This window comes from Hyla sarda, chromosome 2 (genome assembly GCF_029499605.1).
Source record: "Hyla sarda isolate aHylSar1 chromosome 2, aHylSar1.hap1, whole genome shotgun sequence".
NCBI lineage: Eukaryota > Metazoa > Chordata > Amphibia > Anura > Hylidae > Hyla > Hyla sarda.
Window position 1 is genome coordinate 123,632,561 of NC_079190.1, and position 14,207 is coordinate 123,646,767.

The window sequence follows — 14,207 nt, forward strand, 5'->3', positions numbered from 1 at the left end:
TGATGGTTGGGAGTTGTTGTTTTGCAACAGCTGTAGGCATCCTGGTTGGAAAACACTGCCCTATAAGCAATGGTCTTCAAACTGTGGACCTCCAGATGTTGTAAAACTACAACTCCCAACAAGCTGGGCGTTGTAGTTGTGCCACTGCTGGAGGTCCACATTTGAAAAGACCGGTGAGCGACTGCTACCTCTGCACTGCTATAGCAGTGTTTCCCAATCAGGGTGCCTCCAGCTGTTTCAAAACTACAACTTCCAGCATGCTGGAGCTGAAGTTGTGTAACAACAGTTCGTCCACAGTTTGGAGACCTAGCTACTATCCCAGCTTTACCCTCGAGGTAGTCAGAGGTTTTGAGGCGATGAATGAGTGTGGGCGGAATGTGTTTGGACAAGACGTTTGTCCCTCCACTACTTTCGCCTTGTGTTTGTCCTAGTAGTCATATACACAGCTTCTTATACAGCTGCTACGTCACTAGAGAATGTATACAGCACGCCTCCGCAGCGCTTTACCGCTCCCCGGCACATGACGTCATCGCGATGTTGGATCACATGATCACTATCCGTCCGATGTTGAGTAGTGTTTGTCACGGTAGCCGCACATGACAGGGGGAAGAGTTTCCGGGCGGACTTTGTGCTCTTGGATTTTTCTTCCCCCTGCAGCTTATGAGCCGGTGACACAAGAACCTGAGTCTCGGAGGACACGGAGTGACCGAGTGAGGAGCACAGGCTGGGCTGGGGTTATTATACTGAGCATAGCTATGCTGCACCAGGGCCGGCTGTTATATAAGAGCGGTGTAAATGTGTCAGTGCAGGAATGTATATGCCCCATAGCACTGCTCTACCAGCATTCTCTCTGATTATAAGAAAGTATATAAAGCAATGTCCCCAAACCTCTGTCTATTAGGCTCTTGTTACTACAAGTCACATCTTTTTTTAGACAAGTGACTCTAGGGTTAATACTTAGGAGCTGATGGGTGGGTAAAGTCCATGCCCTTGAGAGCAATGATAAATCAGAGATCCCTGTGTAGGACTCCATGTTACATGCAGATTGGCATTGGGTGTCTTGTAGGCTGGTATAAGACAGGCGTGATGCAGCCCCCAGATCTCTGAGACCCCGCTAGATAAAACCCATATGCTGTGGACATACCTGGTTGGGCTTTGTTCACATCTGTTTGGGCTTTCTGTTTTGTTCCATCATAGAAGCAAAAAAAAAAAAATGACGAAATGCTGAATCCCCTGCACACTGGACAATAACACACTTTATGGTGGCAATTTTCTGCACAAGATATCATTGCATGTAATGTGGTTTTGTCTAGGATTTATGCTGTACGGTGTCCATTTTAGGACATCGTCAGACGTAACACCGTCCTCCGTCAGGTTAAACAGCGTTCCACCTCCTCCCTCGGGCCAATCTCCGTCAGGTGTCAGCCGCAACTCCCTCCTTTGTCATCCTAAAGTCTCTCATCCGAAACTCCATCATCCCTCCGACGGAAAACTTTCCTGCCGTGTAGCAGAGCAGAGTCAGTGTTGGCTCTCTGCTTATACGGGTTCTGCTGTACACACTATTCAGTGTCGGCTCTGCTATACAGACTATGTAGCACACGTAGTGCATGTAGTAAACACGTGCAAGTTTCGCTCTACTATACAATGCTGTGCAGCGTCAGCTCTGCTATATGGCAGGAAGTTGCGTCTGAGGCATGACTGTGTTTTGGACGACGGAGTTTCGGATGATGGAGTTGTGGCTGAAGGAGGATGAAGATTGGTGTGAGGGAGGAGGCGGGACGCCATTTCATATGACGGAGGACGGAGTTGCGACTGACGCCAAATGGTCCGAGGGAGGAGGCGAGACGCCGTTTCACCTGACGGAGGACGGAGTTACGTCAGACGACTGACAATGTCCTAAAATGGACACCATATTGCTGATATCTGGGATGGAGGCTCCTAATGTGCATATAAACGCAGCCTTATCTTGTTGTTGACCAATACTAGGGATCGACCGATTATCGGTTTGGCTGATATTATCGGCCGATAATCACGATTTTGGCCATTATCGGTATCGGCAATTACCTTGCCGATAAGCCGATAATGCCCCGCACCGCCTGCAGCACGGCCGAGCCCCCCCGACCCGCCGCACCACACCGCGTTGCACCCCTCACCGCACCGCCCCGGCCCCTTTGCCTCCCCCATCCCCGGTTTTATAATTACCTGTTCCCGGGGGCCAGGGTCCACGCTACTTCTGGCTCCTGCTGCGTCCTGCGTTACGCTGTGCGCAATGACGAGTGACGCGACGTCACCGTCAGTGCGCACAGTGACAGCTCAGGAGGACGCCACCGGAGCCAGGTGTAGAGTGGACCCCGGGAACAGGTAATTATAAAACCGGGGATGGGGGAGGCAATGGGGCGGTAGGGGCGTGGAGCGGAGCGGTGCGTCGGTGGGGGGAGCAGTGGCGGTGATAGGACTCAGGACCCCCGGACAGGCAGGGGGAGAGAAGCGGGTGGCGGCGGCGGTCTATGGCACCGCAAAAGCCACTGCAGTTCATTGATTTAAAGCGCCCGCTTTAAATCAATGATCTGCAGCGGTGTCGCGGGGGGATAAATAGCCGATAATTTATACCGGAATATCGGTATAAGTTATCGGCTATCGGCCCTAACCGCCACCGATTATCGGCTATCGGCCCTAAAAAAAACAATATCGGTCGATCCCTAACCAATACTATAATAAAACTTTACCTATGTACTATGTATGATGATAAATTATGCAACTTTCTGATATATTTAGTATTTCAGGTGTCAGTTGTTTTGCTTGCATTCAGAAGGTGAGAATTAGTGTTGCTTCGGCCATTGATTGCTTTAGACTAAAAAAATGAATTCCATTTTCAAAAAGTTCTGTGAATGCCTGGAAAAGTCCAGGATGACAGTCTTAAAGGGGTACTCCGTCTTAAAGGGGATAAGATGTCAGATCGCCGCGGTGCCGCTGCTGGGGAGCCACGGGATCCCCGCTGCGGCACTGCGCTATCATTACAGCACAGAGCGAGTTTGCTCTGTGCGTAATGACGGGCGATACAGGGGCCGGAGCAGCGTGACGTCATGGCACCGCCCCTCATGACATCACGGCCCGTCCCCTTAATGCAAGTCTATGGCAGGGGGCGTGACGACCACTGCGCCCCCTCCCATAGACTTGTATTGAAAGGGGCAGGCCATGACGTCACGAGGGGCGGAGCCGTGACGTAACGATGTTCCGGCCCCTGAATTGCGCGTCATTACGTGCAGAGCGAACTCGCTCTGTGCTGTAATGATAGCGCAGTGCCGCAGCGGGGATCCCGCGGCTCCCCAGCAGCAGCACCACGGCGATCTGACATCTTATCCCCTATCCTTTGGATAGGGGATAAGATGTCTAGGGGCGGAGTACCCCTTTAAGTCTCATCGGACTGTATTCATATTTTTCAGGCACCCAGATTAGTTTGAAAAGTTTAATTTATGCAGATAAAGCAATAAACAGCCAGGCTGTCCGGTACAGTTTGTGTAGATGTTTCTCTATTTCAGTGTTTCCCAACCAGGGTGCCTCCAGCTGTTGCAAAACTACAACTCCCAGCATGTTGGATTATATAGTAGTATAGATCAGTGTTTCCCAGCCAGGGGTGCCTCCAGCTGTTGCAAAACTACAACAACAGCTGGAGGCACCCTGGCTGGGAAACACTGCTCTATTTATTAGCCCAAGCAAGAATCTGGCACACAGGCATCTTTTCTGTGCACAGTGCATTGTATTAATAGGGCTTTATTTACCTAACAGAGAGGGTCTTTATCTTCTATTACGATGGTAGTCCTCAAAATGCCTTCTTTCTAGTGTATAGGCCACTATACCTTTCTTATGTGTACTTCCAATAGCGGTATCAAAGACTGAGCCTTGGGCTAAGTGCACATCTGCATTTGTCCTCTGTCACATAGTTCATGAAAAAAATTAAAACCTGAGCTGAACACTCAAGATCCTATTGACCTAATGGATTCAGTCTGGTGTCTGCTTGCAGTATTTTTTTTTCACTGCTCATGTCTGGCTATTTAAACTGATTCCGCGAATGAAACTTCAATGCAGATGTGAACATACTTGCATTGAAATAAACCCTGCAGGTTTTTAGCACTTTAGAATTGACAAGGTGCAGGCAATGGGAATAAAAAAATCCAACCACATGGTTCTGCACCATTACCACTCCCGACTGCCCAGAGGAAGTGCCCTGATGATATCCCTGTACACTCAGGCTTCAGTGGTCACATGCAAGAGGTAAAGAACAAACCTCACCAGTCACTGACTGCTCCTTCCCCTGCTGAGTTTTCAGGGACATTATAAAAGCAGACACGTGGTTTCAGTTGCATAAAAACTGCATTGCCACTTTGTGATGCATTAATAAGTTGCACTTTTTTTTTAAAGTTAAAATACATTTGTTTTACATGTTTCATTTGCAGAAACTATGCTGCCATTCACCATGCAGCAAATCACTGTAGCCACACCACAACTGCCAAATGTGAATATTACCCTTAACAGGAGTGTTTTAAATGGGTACTGTCACATACAAAAACTTTTGATATGTTGTAAAGCATGCAAAACCAATAGGTTTTGCAATTGCTTTTATTAGAACATTTTCTGTATTTCATATTGAAAAAGCCAGTCAAACAACTGCCCCCCCCCCCCTGCCTGCTTGGACACATACTAGTCCTGCTGTGTCCATGCCTCATCACCTATGTCATGGACACGCTTCCTTGATTGACAGCTGTGAATGCAGGGCTCAGAGCTGGAGGAAAAATCCTCCCACTGTCAGCTTGTGTCCCGCTCCTGTCAGTGAGGACAAGCTGGGAGTTGTAGTTTTGTTAATGCTAGGGGAGATGTGAGCAGACAGCATACTGAGGGAGGGGGCGGAGACCTGCACAGTGAGGCTACGCCCCCTGCATTTTGAGAGGAATTCAGACTAGTGAGCTAAATTAAAAGTGTAATAAACAAAAATAAATAAAGGTGCTAGACACATAAAAATTAGATGCACATGGTCAGGATGAGGTACTGAGTGATATATTTAAATATGTTTTTTTTGTTGGATCTGATGGGTACGCTTTAAGAACATGCAAAAATGGTGAACTGAAACACAAGGGTACAATTACACATCAGGTTTACAGCAGAAAATCTGCAGCAGGTTCTATGGACTTCAATGGGATTTGCTGTTGATTTTCTGCTGCAAAAAATCCACAGTGGGAAACTGAAAACCCGTCTGTGTAAATGTACCCAGTGTAATGAGACTCCAGTGTGAAAAAGTTTTATAGCAAGTATACTATTTTGCAATGAACTTTTCGGAGGAAAATGTGTCAAATAATGTGGTGGTGACATCTGACATTAACAGATGAATAAATCTGCCCTAAAGTTTAATACTTTATCATTGTATAAGATGGGACTCATGCTATCACAGTGCCCACAAAAACTCATCAAGAACCACTGCCACTATCTCACATCTATCATTTTGTTGTCCCCAGCTCTATGCCTCATGCAGTCCTTACTTCGCTTGCCAGCCACTGGGACTCTCCCGGCCTCTTCACTGCGGAGGGTCAGATGTCTGTTCAATCAGCTACTAAATTATCGTGGTATTACCCCACAACCAGTCCTTCTCCGGGGCCACACCACATCTTCAGGTACAGAAAACCCATCCAACGTAATTGGAGACTAATGGGGAGATTTATCAAAACCTGTGCAGAGAAAGAGTGGTGTAGTTGCCCATAGCAACCAATCAGATTGCTTCTTTCGTTTTCCACAGGCCTCTTTAGAGGCCTGTGGAAAATGAAAGAAGCAATCTGATTGGTTGCTATGGGCAACTGCACCACTCTTCCTCTGCACAGGTTTTGATAAATCTCCCCCTAAAAGTTTATAACTTACACTGCTTTGTAAAGAGCAACATGTGGAGATTTATCAAAATCGGGTGTAGTTGCCCATAGCAACCAATCAGATCACTTTTATTTTAAAAAGTACCTCTGAGAAGTGAATGAAGCGATCTGTTTGGTTGCTATGGGCAACTGCACTCATTTTCCCCCTAGGAACATTATATTGTCATATATTCATGCCTAACATGTGCTCCTGAGATTTGTGCTTTACTTAAACAACTGTATAGACCTAAAATATATTTAATTGGAGGTCCTATATATAATCGATATACACGCTAAAGCCATAGTATCTGATTCTAGTGGGACTATAGTTTAATAATGATTGCATCTGTCACCCAGATTGAGTGCATAAAACGGTCTCTGTGACATTACATTTGCTCGCTGTTTGATTGGCTCACCATGCCCTGTTAATGGTGACAGCGGCACACACGGTGAGTCTGACAGGTAAGAGATAAAGGTCCATATTTATCAATCAGCCTGAACCCTAATTGTCTGGGTTTCCCCACAGTAACCAATCACAGCTCAACTTTCACTGTACAAGAGCTCATTAAAGTGGTACTCCGGTGCTTAGACATCTTATCCCCTATTCAAAGGCGGGACCCCCATGATCTTGCACGCCGCACCCCATTAAAATCAGTCCCTGGAGCGTGTTCGCTCTGGGTCTGATTACTGCCGATCACGGGGCTGGAGCGTTGTGACTTCACGGCTCCGCCCCCGTGTGATGTCACGGCTCCACCCCATCACTGCAAGCCTATGGGAGGGGGCGTGATGGCTGTCACGCCCCCTCCCATAGGCTTGCATTGAGGGGGCGGAGCGTGATGTCACATGGGGGCGGAGCCATTACGTCACGCTCTTTCGCTCGCGTGGTTGGGATCCGAAGCCTCCAACGTTGCCGGAAGCCATTGAGGTGGGTCCTGCAGCCGAGATTCCGGGGGTCCCCAGCAGCGGGACTCCCGTGATCTGACATCTTATCCCCTATCCTTTGGATAGGGGATAAGATGTCTAGAGGCAGAGTACCCCTTTAAGATATGAAAATTGAGCTGTGATTGGTTTCTGTGGGAAAAAACAGATAATTAGGGTTTCAGGCTGGTTGATAAATCAGGGCCAATATTTATTTATATAGCGCCAGCAAATTCTGCAGCACTAAAATTTTGAGGGTACAAATGAAGACAAATCTAAGAAATTACACTATTACACACTAAATATTGATAATCTGTTTACTGGTTTATTACCATCTGGAAAAAAATCCTGTATAAATAGCCCAACACTGGCCTGAGGTTGGGTAGCTGGTGGTCACCACCAAGTACCACACTTATTAATTTAGGAACCCACATGAGGGAGGTATAAGTGGACTTATACAATTATATAAAAATATGTATTAACTACCTCATGGTAATTTAAAATCAATGTGGATTATTTATTTGTTCTCCTGATTACCTCACTGCCTCTCTCAATAATAACTGATGCATGAGCGTGACATCACGCGGGGGCGGAGGCGTCACACGCCAGCTTCCCCATGGCCGCCGGTAATCAGACCTGGAGCTAAAATGCTTTAAGGGCTGATTTTAACTGGGGTGCAAGATCACGGGGGTCCCCAGAGACGGGACTCCCGCGACCAAGCATCCTATCCCCTATCCTTTGGATAGGGTATAAGATGTCTAAGCTCCAGAGTACCCCTTTAAAAAGCTCTGTATCATACCTTTCCCCTTGCTCGCATTGTGTTAGCTCCCGGAGGGAGAAAGTGGGCATTCCACAGCAGGTGAGACATCACTGAAGCTTGCAAGAGCTGTTCCCCACCATGCCCCGCACACAATTCCTGAGTTTGGTCTCCTTCCAGGCCGGGAGGAGACCAAACTAACTGTTTGATTTGCGCAGGGAACAGAACAGAATCACATTAAAAACATACAGTCATTGCCTTAAATGTTGGCACCCCTGAATTTTTTCTTGAAAATGAAGTATTTCTCACAGAAAAGGATTTGCTACACATGTTTGTTCCATTTTGTGCGTATTGGAACTAAATTAAAAAGGAGGAAAAAAAGCAAATTGGACATAATGTCACACCAAACTCCAAAAATGGGCTGGACAAAATTATTGGCACCCTTAATTTAATATTTGGTTACACACCCTTTGGAAAAAACAACTGAACTCAGTCGCTTCCTATAACCATCAATAAGCTTCTTACACCTCTCTGCCGGAATGTTGGATCACTCTTCCTTTGCAAACTGCTCCAGGTCTATCTTATTGGAAGGGCGCCTTTTCCCAACAGAAATTTTAAGATCTCTCCACAGGTGTTCAATGGGATTTAGATCTGGATTCATTGCTGGCCACCTCAGAACTCTCCAGCACTTTGTTGCCATCCATTTCTGGGTGCTTTTTGACATATCTTTGGGGTCATTGTCCTGCTGGAAGACCAAAGATCTCAGATGCAAAAACAGCTTTCTGACACGGAGATGTTCAGTGCGACCCAAAATCCATTGGTAATCCTCAGATTTCATGATGCCTTGCACACATTCAAGGCACCCAGTGCCAGAGGCAGCAAAACAACCCCAAAACATCATTAAACCTCCACCATATTTCACTGTAGGTACTGTGTTCTTTTCTTTGTAGGCCTCATTCCGTTTTCGGTAAACAGTAGAATGATGTGCATTACCAAAAAGCACTCTCTTGGTCTCATCTATCCACAAGACATTTTGGCTTACTCAAGTTCATTTTGGCAAAATGTAGTCTCGCTTTTTTATGTCTCTGTGTCAGCAGTGGGGTCCTCCTGGGTCTCCTGCCATAGCATTTCATTTAATTTAAATGTCGACGGATAGTTCGTGCTGACACTGATGCTCCCTGAGCCTGCAGGACAGCTTGAATATCTTTGGAACTTGTTTGGGGCTGCTTATCCACCATCCAGACCATCCTACGTTGACACCTTTCATAAATAATTTTCTTCCGTCCACGCCCAGGGAGATTAGCTACAGTACCATGGGTTGCAAACTTCTTGATAATGTTCCGCACTGTGGACAAAGGCAAATCTAGATCTCTGGAGATGGACTTGTAACTTTGAGATTGTTGATATTTTCAATAATTTTGATTCTCAAGTCCTCAAGACAGTTCTCTTCTCCTCTTTCTGTTGTCCATGCTTAGTGTGGCACACACGGACACACAATGCAAAGATGAAGAGAACTTCTCTCCTTTTTATCTGCTTTCAGGTGTGATTTTTTTATAGTGTCCACACCTGTTACTTGCCTTCGGTGAGTTTAAAGGAGCATCACATGCTTGAAACAATCTTATTTTTCCATAATTTTGAAAGAGTGCCAATAATTTTGTCCAGACCATTTTTGGAGTTTGGTGTGACATTATGTTCAATTTGCTTTTTTCCTCCTTTTTTTTGGTTTAGTTCCGATACACACAAATAGAATAAACATGTGTATAGCAAAATATGTGTTACTGTAATCCTTTTCTGTGAGAAATACTTCATTTTCTAGAAAAAAATTCAGGAGTGCCGCATTTACGGCCATGACTGTATAAAGGTTGAGAATTTTAACAGCAGGTAAATAGCAAAGTTTCTTATAATTACATAAGGAACAATATATTAAAAGTTTAGTTTGGTGACAGGTACTCTTTCATTTTCAGCAAAGATCTCCTTTAACCCCTAAAGGACCGTGCGTTTTTCCATTTTTGCGCTTTCATATTTTTCCTCCTTACTTTTTAAAAATCATAACTCTTTCAATTTTGCACCTAAAAATCCATATGATTGCTTATTTTTTACCTAAAAATCTACATCAAAACAAAAAGAAAAATCATTGTGTGACAATTTAAGGAAAAAAAAAAACATTTTGTAACTTTTGGGGGCTTCTGTTTCTACGTAGTGCATTTTTTGGTAACAATGACACCTTATCTTCTGTAGGTCCTTTGGATAGGGTATAAGATGTCTGTTCGCGGGGCTCCCGCTGCTCAAACTCGCTCTGTACGTAATGATGGGCGAAACGGGCTGGAGCATCGTGACGTCACGGCTCACCCCCTTAATGCAGTTGACGTCCGCCACGCCCCCTTCCATAAGATAGGGGATAAGATGTCTAGGTGCGGAGTACCCCCTTTAAATCATCTTTATTAACTTTTTTTTTTGCACTTTTTTCTTGCAATGTTATAGCCCCCATAGAGGACTATAACATGCATTACACTGATCGCTTATACCAGGAGTCTCAAACTCCAGGCCCGCGTGCATTTTGCGGCCCACGGAACAAAATTTTGCAGCCCGCTGCCCCGCGTATTACCACTAACCCCCCCCCCCCATCCTTCCTTCCACCCAGCCCCAGTACTCATCTTTCAGTTGCGATCTGGCACAGCAGGGGTTAGTGTGACGGGATGTAAGCTGCATTGGGCGGCGCTGTGACGCGCCCTCCGCACTGATCTGGTGCGCCTCAGAAACGTTGCAGCAAGTTCGCAGCACGCGGCCTGCACACTACCTAGCCAGCCAGACAGACAGCCAGGAACAGAGTGGGGTGCACCTGACTGACCCTGGTAAGCTACAGTACTGCCAGGGAGAAAAGGGGCGCTGGGGGGGTTCTAGGCTCTGAAGGGGTGTTGCTGATGAATGATTAGGGTACTACTACCCCATAATCTGTAAGCTGATGTTAGCTATTATCACAGGGGGATGGGGGGGGGGGGCTGTTGTTAGTGGATGATGGGGGTGCTACTGCTGGTGGGGGGTGTTGCTGTTGTATGATGAGGGGTGCATGATGGGGTCATTGTATGTGAGGGACGTATGATGGGGGCATTATATGTGAGGGGTGCTCGATGGGGGCATTATATGTGATGGGCGCACCCAGCTGCTATCTCCAGTGGCCCTCAGATAATTTGAGAGCCCTGTCTTACACTGATCAATGCTATGCAATAGCATATCATTGATTGGTGTTATCGCCGCTTGACTGCTCCTTCCTGCATCTCAGGCACAGAGCAGTCATTCGGTGATCGGACGCCGAGGAGGCAGTCCACTGAGGAGGGGGTGTTTCCTTGGGCAGCATGACTTGCCCTCACATCTTATGTGGGAACTTCTGCCCCTACTCCTCAGAGCTGACAACTGGCTGTGAGAGTAGGGCAGGCTGATTGACAAACTAGAAGCATGCACAGAGCCCTACTTGATCCACCCACATTTCCTGTATTTCTTCTCTACACAGCTGCCATCTGAGAGGCACATACAATAGCTCCAGGGACACGTCGGTGTTATTATTTGTAAATTACAGATATAGATATAGTGTTATCCATTTTATATAAAACAAATGAAACTACCCATTTAAGCATTGACATTATTTTTGGCCATTATATAACTTGTATATGGCATTTTATTTTTTACCTTTTTGCCCATTGCAGAATTTCATGCCAGTTGTCAGTTGGCCCTGAACTAGTGAATATAGACTAGCTGCTATGTTGTTTCCTATACACTGCACACATAGAAGAAGGATCCTGCTCCTGTGATGCATCAGCAGCAAGGAGGACATTACAGAGCAGTCTAAGCTGTGTTGCTGCAAGATATAACACTTGCTACAAGCTGCTGGAGCCTCTACATGTTTTTCTCTTTTTCTCAGTCTTTTTCTAGCTAATCCCTCAGTAAGCTGATTCTTCTTATAGGAATTTAAGTAGATTATCAGTGTTAATGATGAGTTTAGAAGGGAGGAGCCTGAAAGGAAAGAGAGGCATTATTCTAAGATTTTATAAAGTTTCTTATATCCCCTTGTACCATTGATTTATGCAAGTTTGTTGCAACGTTAGTGACCATTTAAGTTCTTTATACAGTCTATAAAAAATTGTGCATATTTGTGATGCTAGAAGCAATAATATTTTCATAAACGTGAGCAAATTTAAAATAGCATCTGTCATGATATTACACTGCCCTGTTTGCCTCCCGTTACCTCGCCTTTGACTTATGGATGCTATGTGTACATGCAGATGCACTGCAGCCTGTCAATCAATTGGGAGAGCCAGAGGAGTTTTGGGTTCTATTAGCCAAATGCACATGACTTTTATGTGCCATTTGGGCTAGCAATAATTGAGCAGACTTTTCCACATAATATGCTGTCCTTTATCAGGGCCATATAATATAATTACTGATCTGGAAATCTGTCTACAATTTTTTTTTACTGTAACAGAACTCTTATCATGCCTTTCTAGTCCTCTCCCACAGAATAAAGTTAACATGTCAGTTTTACCGTACAATGAAAAATAAATTGCCTCTCAAAATTGTGCAGTTGCATTTTTATGTATTTCCCTAATTTCACCCTACCAATAATTTGACTTTACACGTTAAAGTGAAAGTTGGCAATGAAAAAGTACAACCTGTCCCACCAAAAATTAGCTGTCATATGGGAATAATAAAAACTTTATGCGTCTTAGATGTGGAGGAAAAAAACTAAAGCGAAATATTGCCAGATCGGGAAGGGATTAAAGGCCACATTAAAGGGGTTATCCACCATAAGGTAATTTTTAGTACATACTTGCCAGGCAGTTATGGACATGATTAGGAAGCATCCATGCTTGTCTTGGTGCTAAATGATTGTGTTATGAGTCCACTACAATGCTGCTGATTTCTTTTTGTCAAATGGCTATTTCCTGTTGGAGTTCCCTCCATCCAAATACAAGTCCCAGGAACCCTTGTTTGTATGTGTGAGGTCACTATTCTCCCTCCCACACATCAGCCACACCACCCACTGAAGCACACCTGCAGCCCTGTATAAAATGATCTCCCACCCTTTGAACGCCTGGTTAGTGATGTAATGTTTCAGGCTGGGAAAACCTGAGACAACACTCATTTTGTTTGTTGTTAAAAATAAACATCAGGGCAAAGATCACATAGGAATTGCAAGACAGCCATCAAACACAGATACAGACACTATATTATGAACTACATTAACTTTACAGACCCTGTAGCATAGTCAAATAAAAGAAACTCCTGGAATACCCCTTTAAGAGCAGTAGGGAACACTTGCTGCTTTTCTTGTGAATGCTCAGTGTACTTTATATGTTCTAGTCACATATAATTTGATTATATAGAATTGTACTGTGTGAGACTTCTAAAAATATTTAAAGCTAAATAGAGTAAATCTTTGTCTAAAGCCGTTTCACATTTGATACAATTACATATGGAAGGATGTGAATTCAGTCATATGCAGTCAGTGAAGCTGTCCCCATGATTACTGGAAAACTATTTTAGGAAGGAGCTCATGTGCTAAATCTTAGCCGTATTTTTGTCTGGCTAACATATTTCACTATTCCTGAAAGTTCTGTTTAAGGGGCATCCAGGCTTAGGTATGATTGATAGCCCTGTCTGCCTAAATGGCTGATTAGACCATTATGACTTCTATTTTTGAATGTTCTTCTTGTCAGACATCAGCATAGCATATGTGTTGCATAATGAATTTTGGTAGATCAACTTTTCCAGTTTTCTTATATTATATGTATCTATATATATAAAACGCAATGGGGGAGATTTATCATTGAGTTTACCCCTTTTTCTTGTGGATTTTTTTTGTGCAAAAATTTGCGCAGTGACATTCACTGCGTCTTTTTTGTGCGTCATTTTTAGCAAAAAGCAAGTTTTTTTTTGTTTTTTTTTGTGTATTGTGGAATGCATTTTACAGTGCATACTAATTTATCATGTGCATTTTCTTTTGTTTAGACGCATTTTTTTTGCGAAAATAGTGTTTTGTAACGCAAAAAAACACCATAAAAAATTGACACGTAGGAAAGTGCTCTACCGAGACAGCCAGGGGATGCAGGAGCCGTCCCTCAACACTGTTAAACTACAACTACTCCCATCATGGGACAGAGTCTGTCCCATGATGGGAGTGTTTGTAGTACCACAGCGCTGAGAGATGGCACTTGCACATCCCCCCGGCTGCGGGACTATTTTGGGACAGTTAAGACTACTACTCCCATCATGGTGGACAGACTCTGCCCATGATGGGAGTTATAGTCCAGGGGCTGAGGGGCAGATCGCTATTCACCAATCAGAGCTCCCGTCTCCCGGTGGCACGGATTATAAAATGTGACAGCATATACAGGAGCCGGCGGGTAGCGCAGTGTAGCCGAATGTGCTGCTGGCTTTTACAGTTAATAAATGCAGATTGCAGCGGGTCTCTGGAGAATGACCTGCTCCGATCTGCCACTCAGCCCCTGTACTATAACTCCCATCATGGACAGAGTCTGTCCCATGATGGGAGTAGTTGTAGTACCTCAGCACTGAGGGATGGCACTTGCACATCCCCCGGCTGCGGGAATTTTAGGACTACTGCTCCTATCATGGACAGACTCAGT

At 44.8% G+C, this 14,207-nt stretch overlaps 1 protein-coding gene across 3 annotated transcripts in view; it reads left to right on the top strand.

Annotated features, from left to right (window-relative positions):
* Window positions 1-305: 305 nt before the first annotated feature.
* The window catches only part of VWA8 (von Willebrand factor A domain containing 8), a 383,619-nt gene continuing 369,717 nt past the window's right edge, over window positions 306-14,207 (top strand). For 2 of the 3 annotated variants that reach the window (XR_008888496.1, XM_056555457.1), the window contains exons 1-2: window positions 306-710; window positions 5,508-5,663. Coding sequence is in view for 2 of the 3 variants with exons in the window: in XM_056555457.1 (XP_056411432.1) it covers window positions 5,519-5,663 (145 nt within the window). In the remaining variant the exon portion in view is untranslated. The remainder of the gene's footprint in view (window positions 711-5,507; window positions 5,664-14,207) is intronic. The other variant, XM_056555456.1, reaches the window with a different exon arrangement.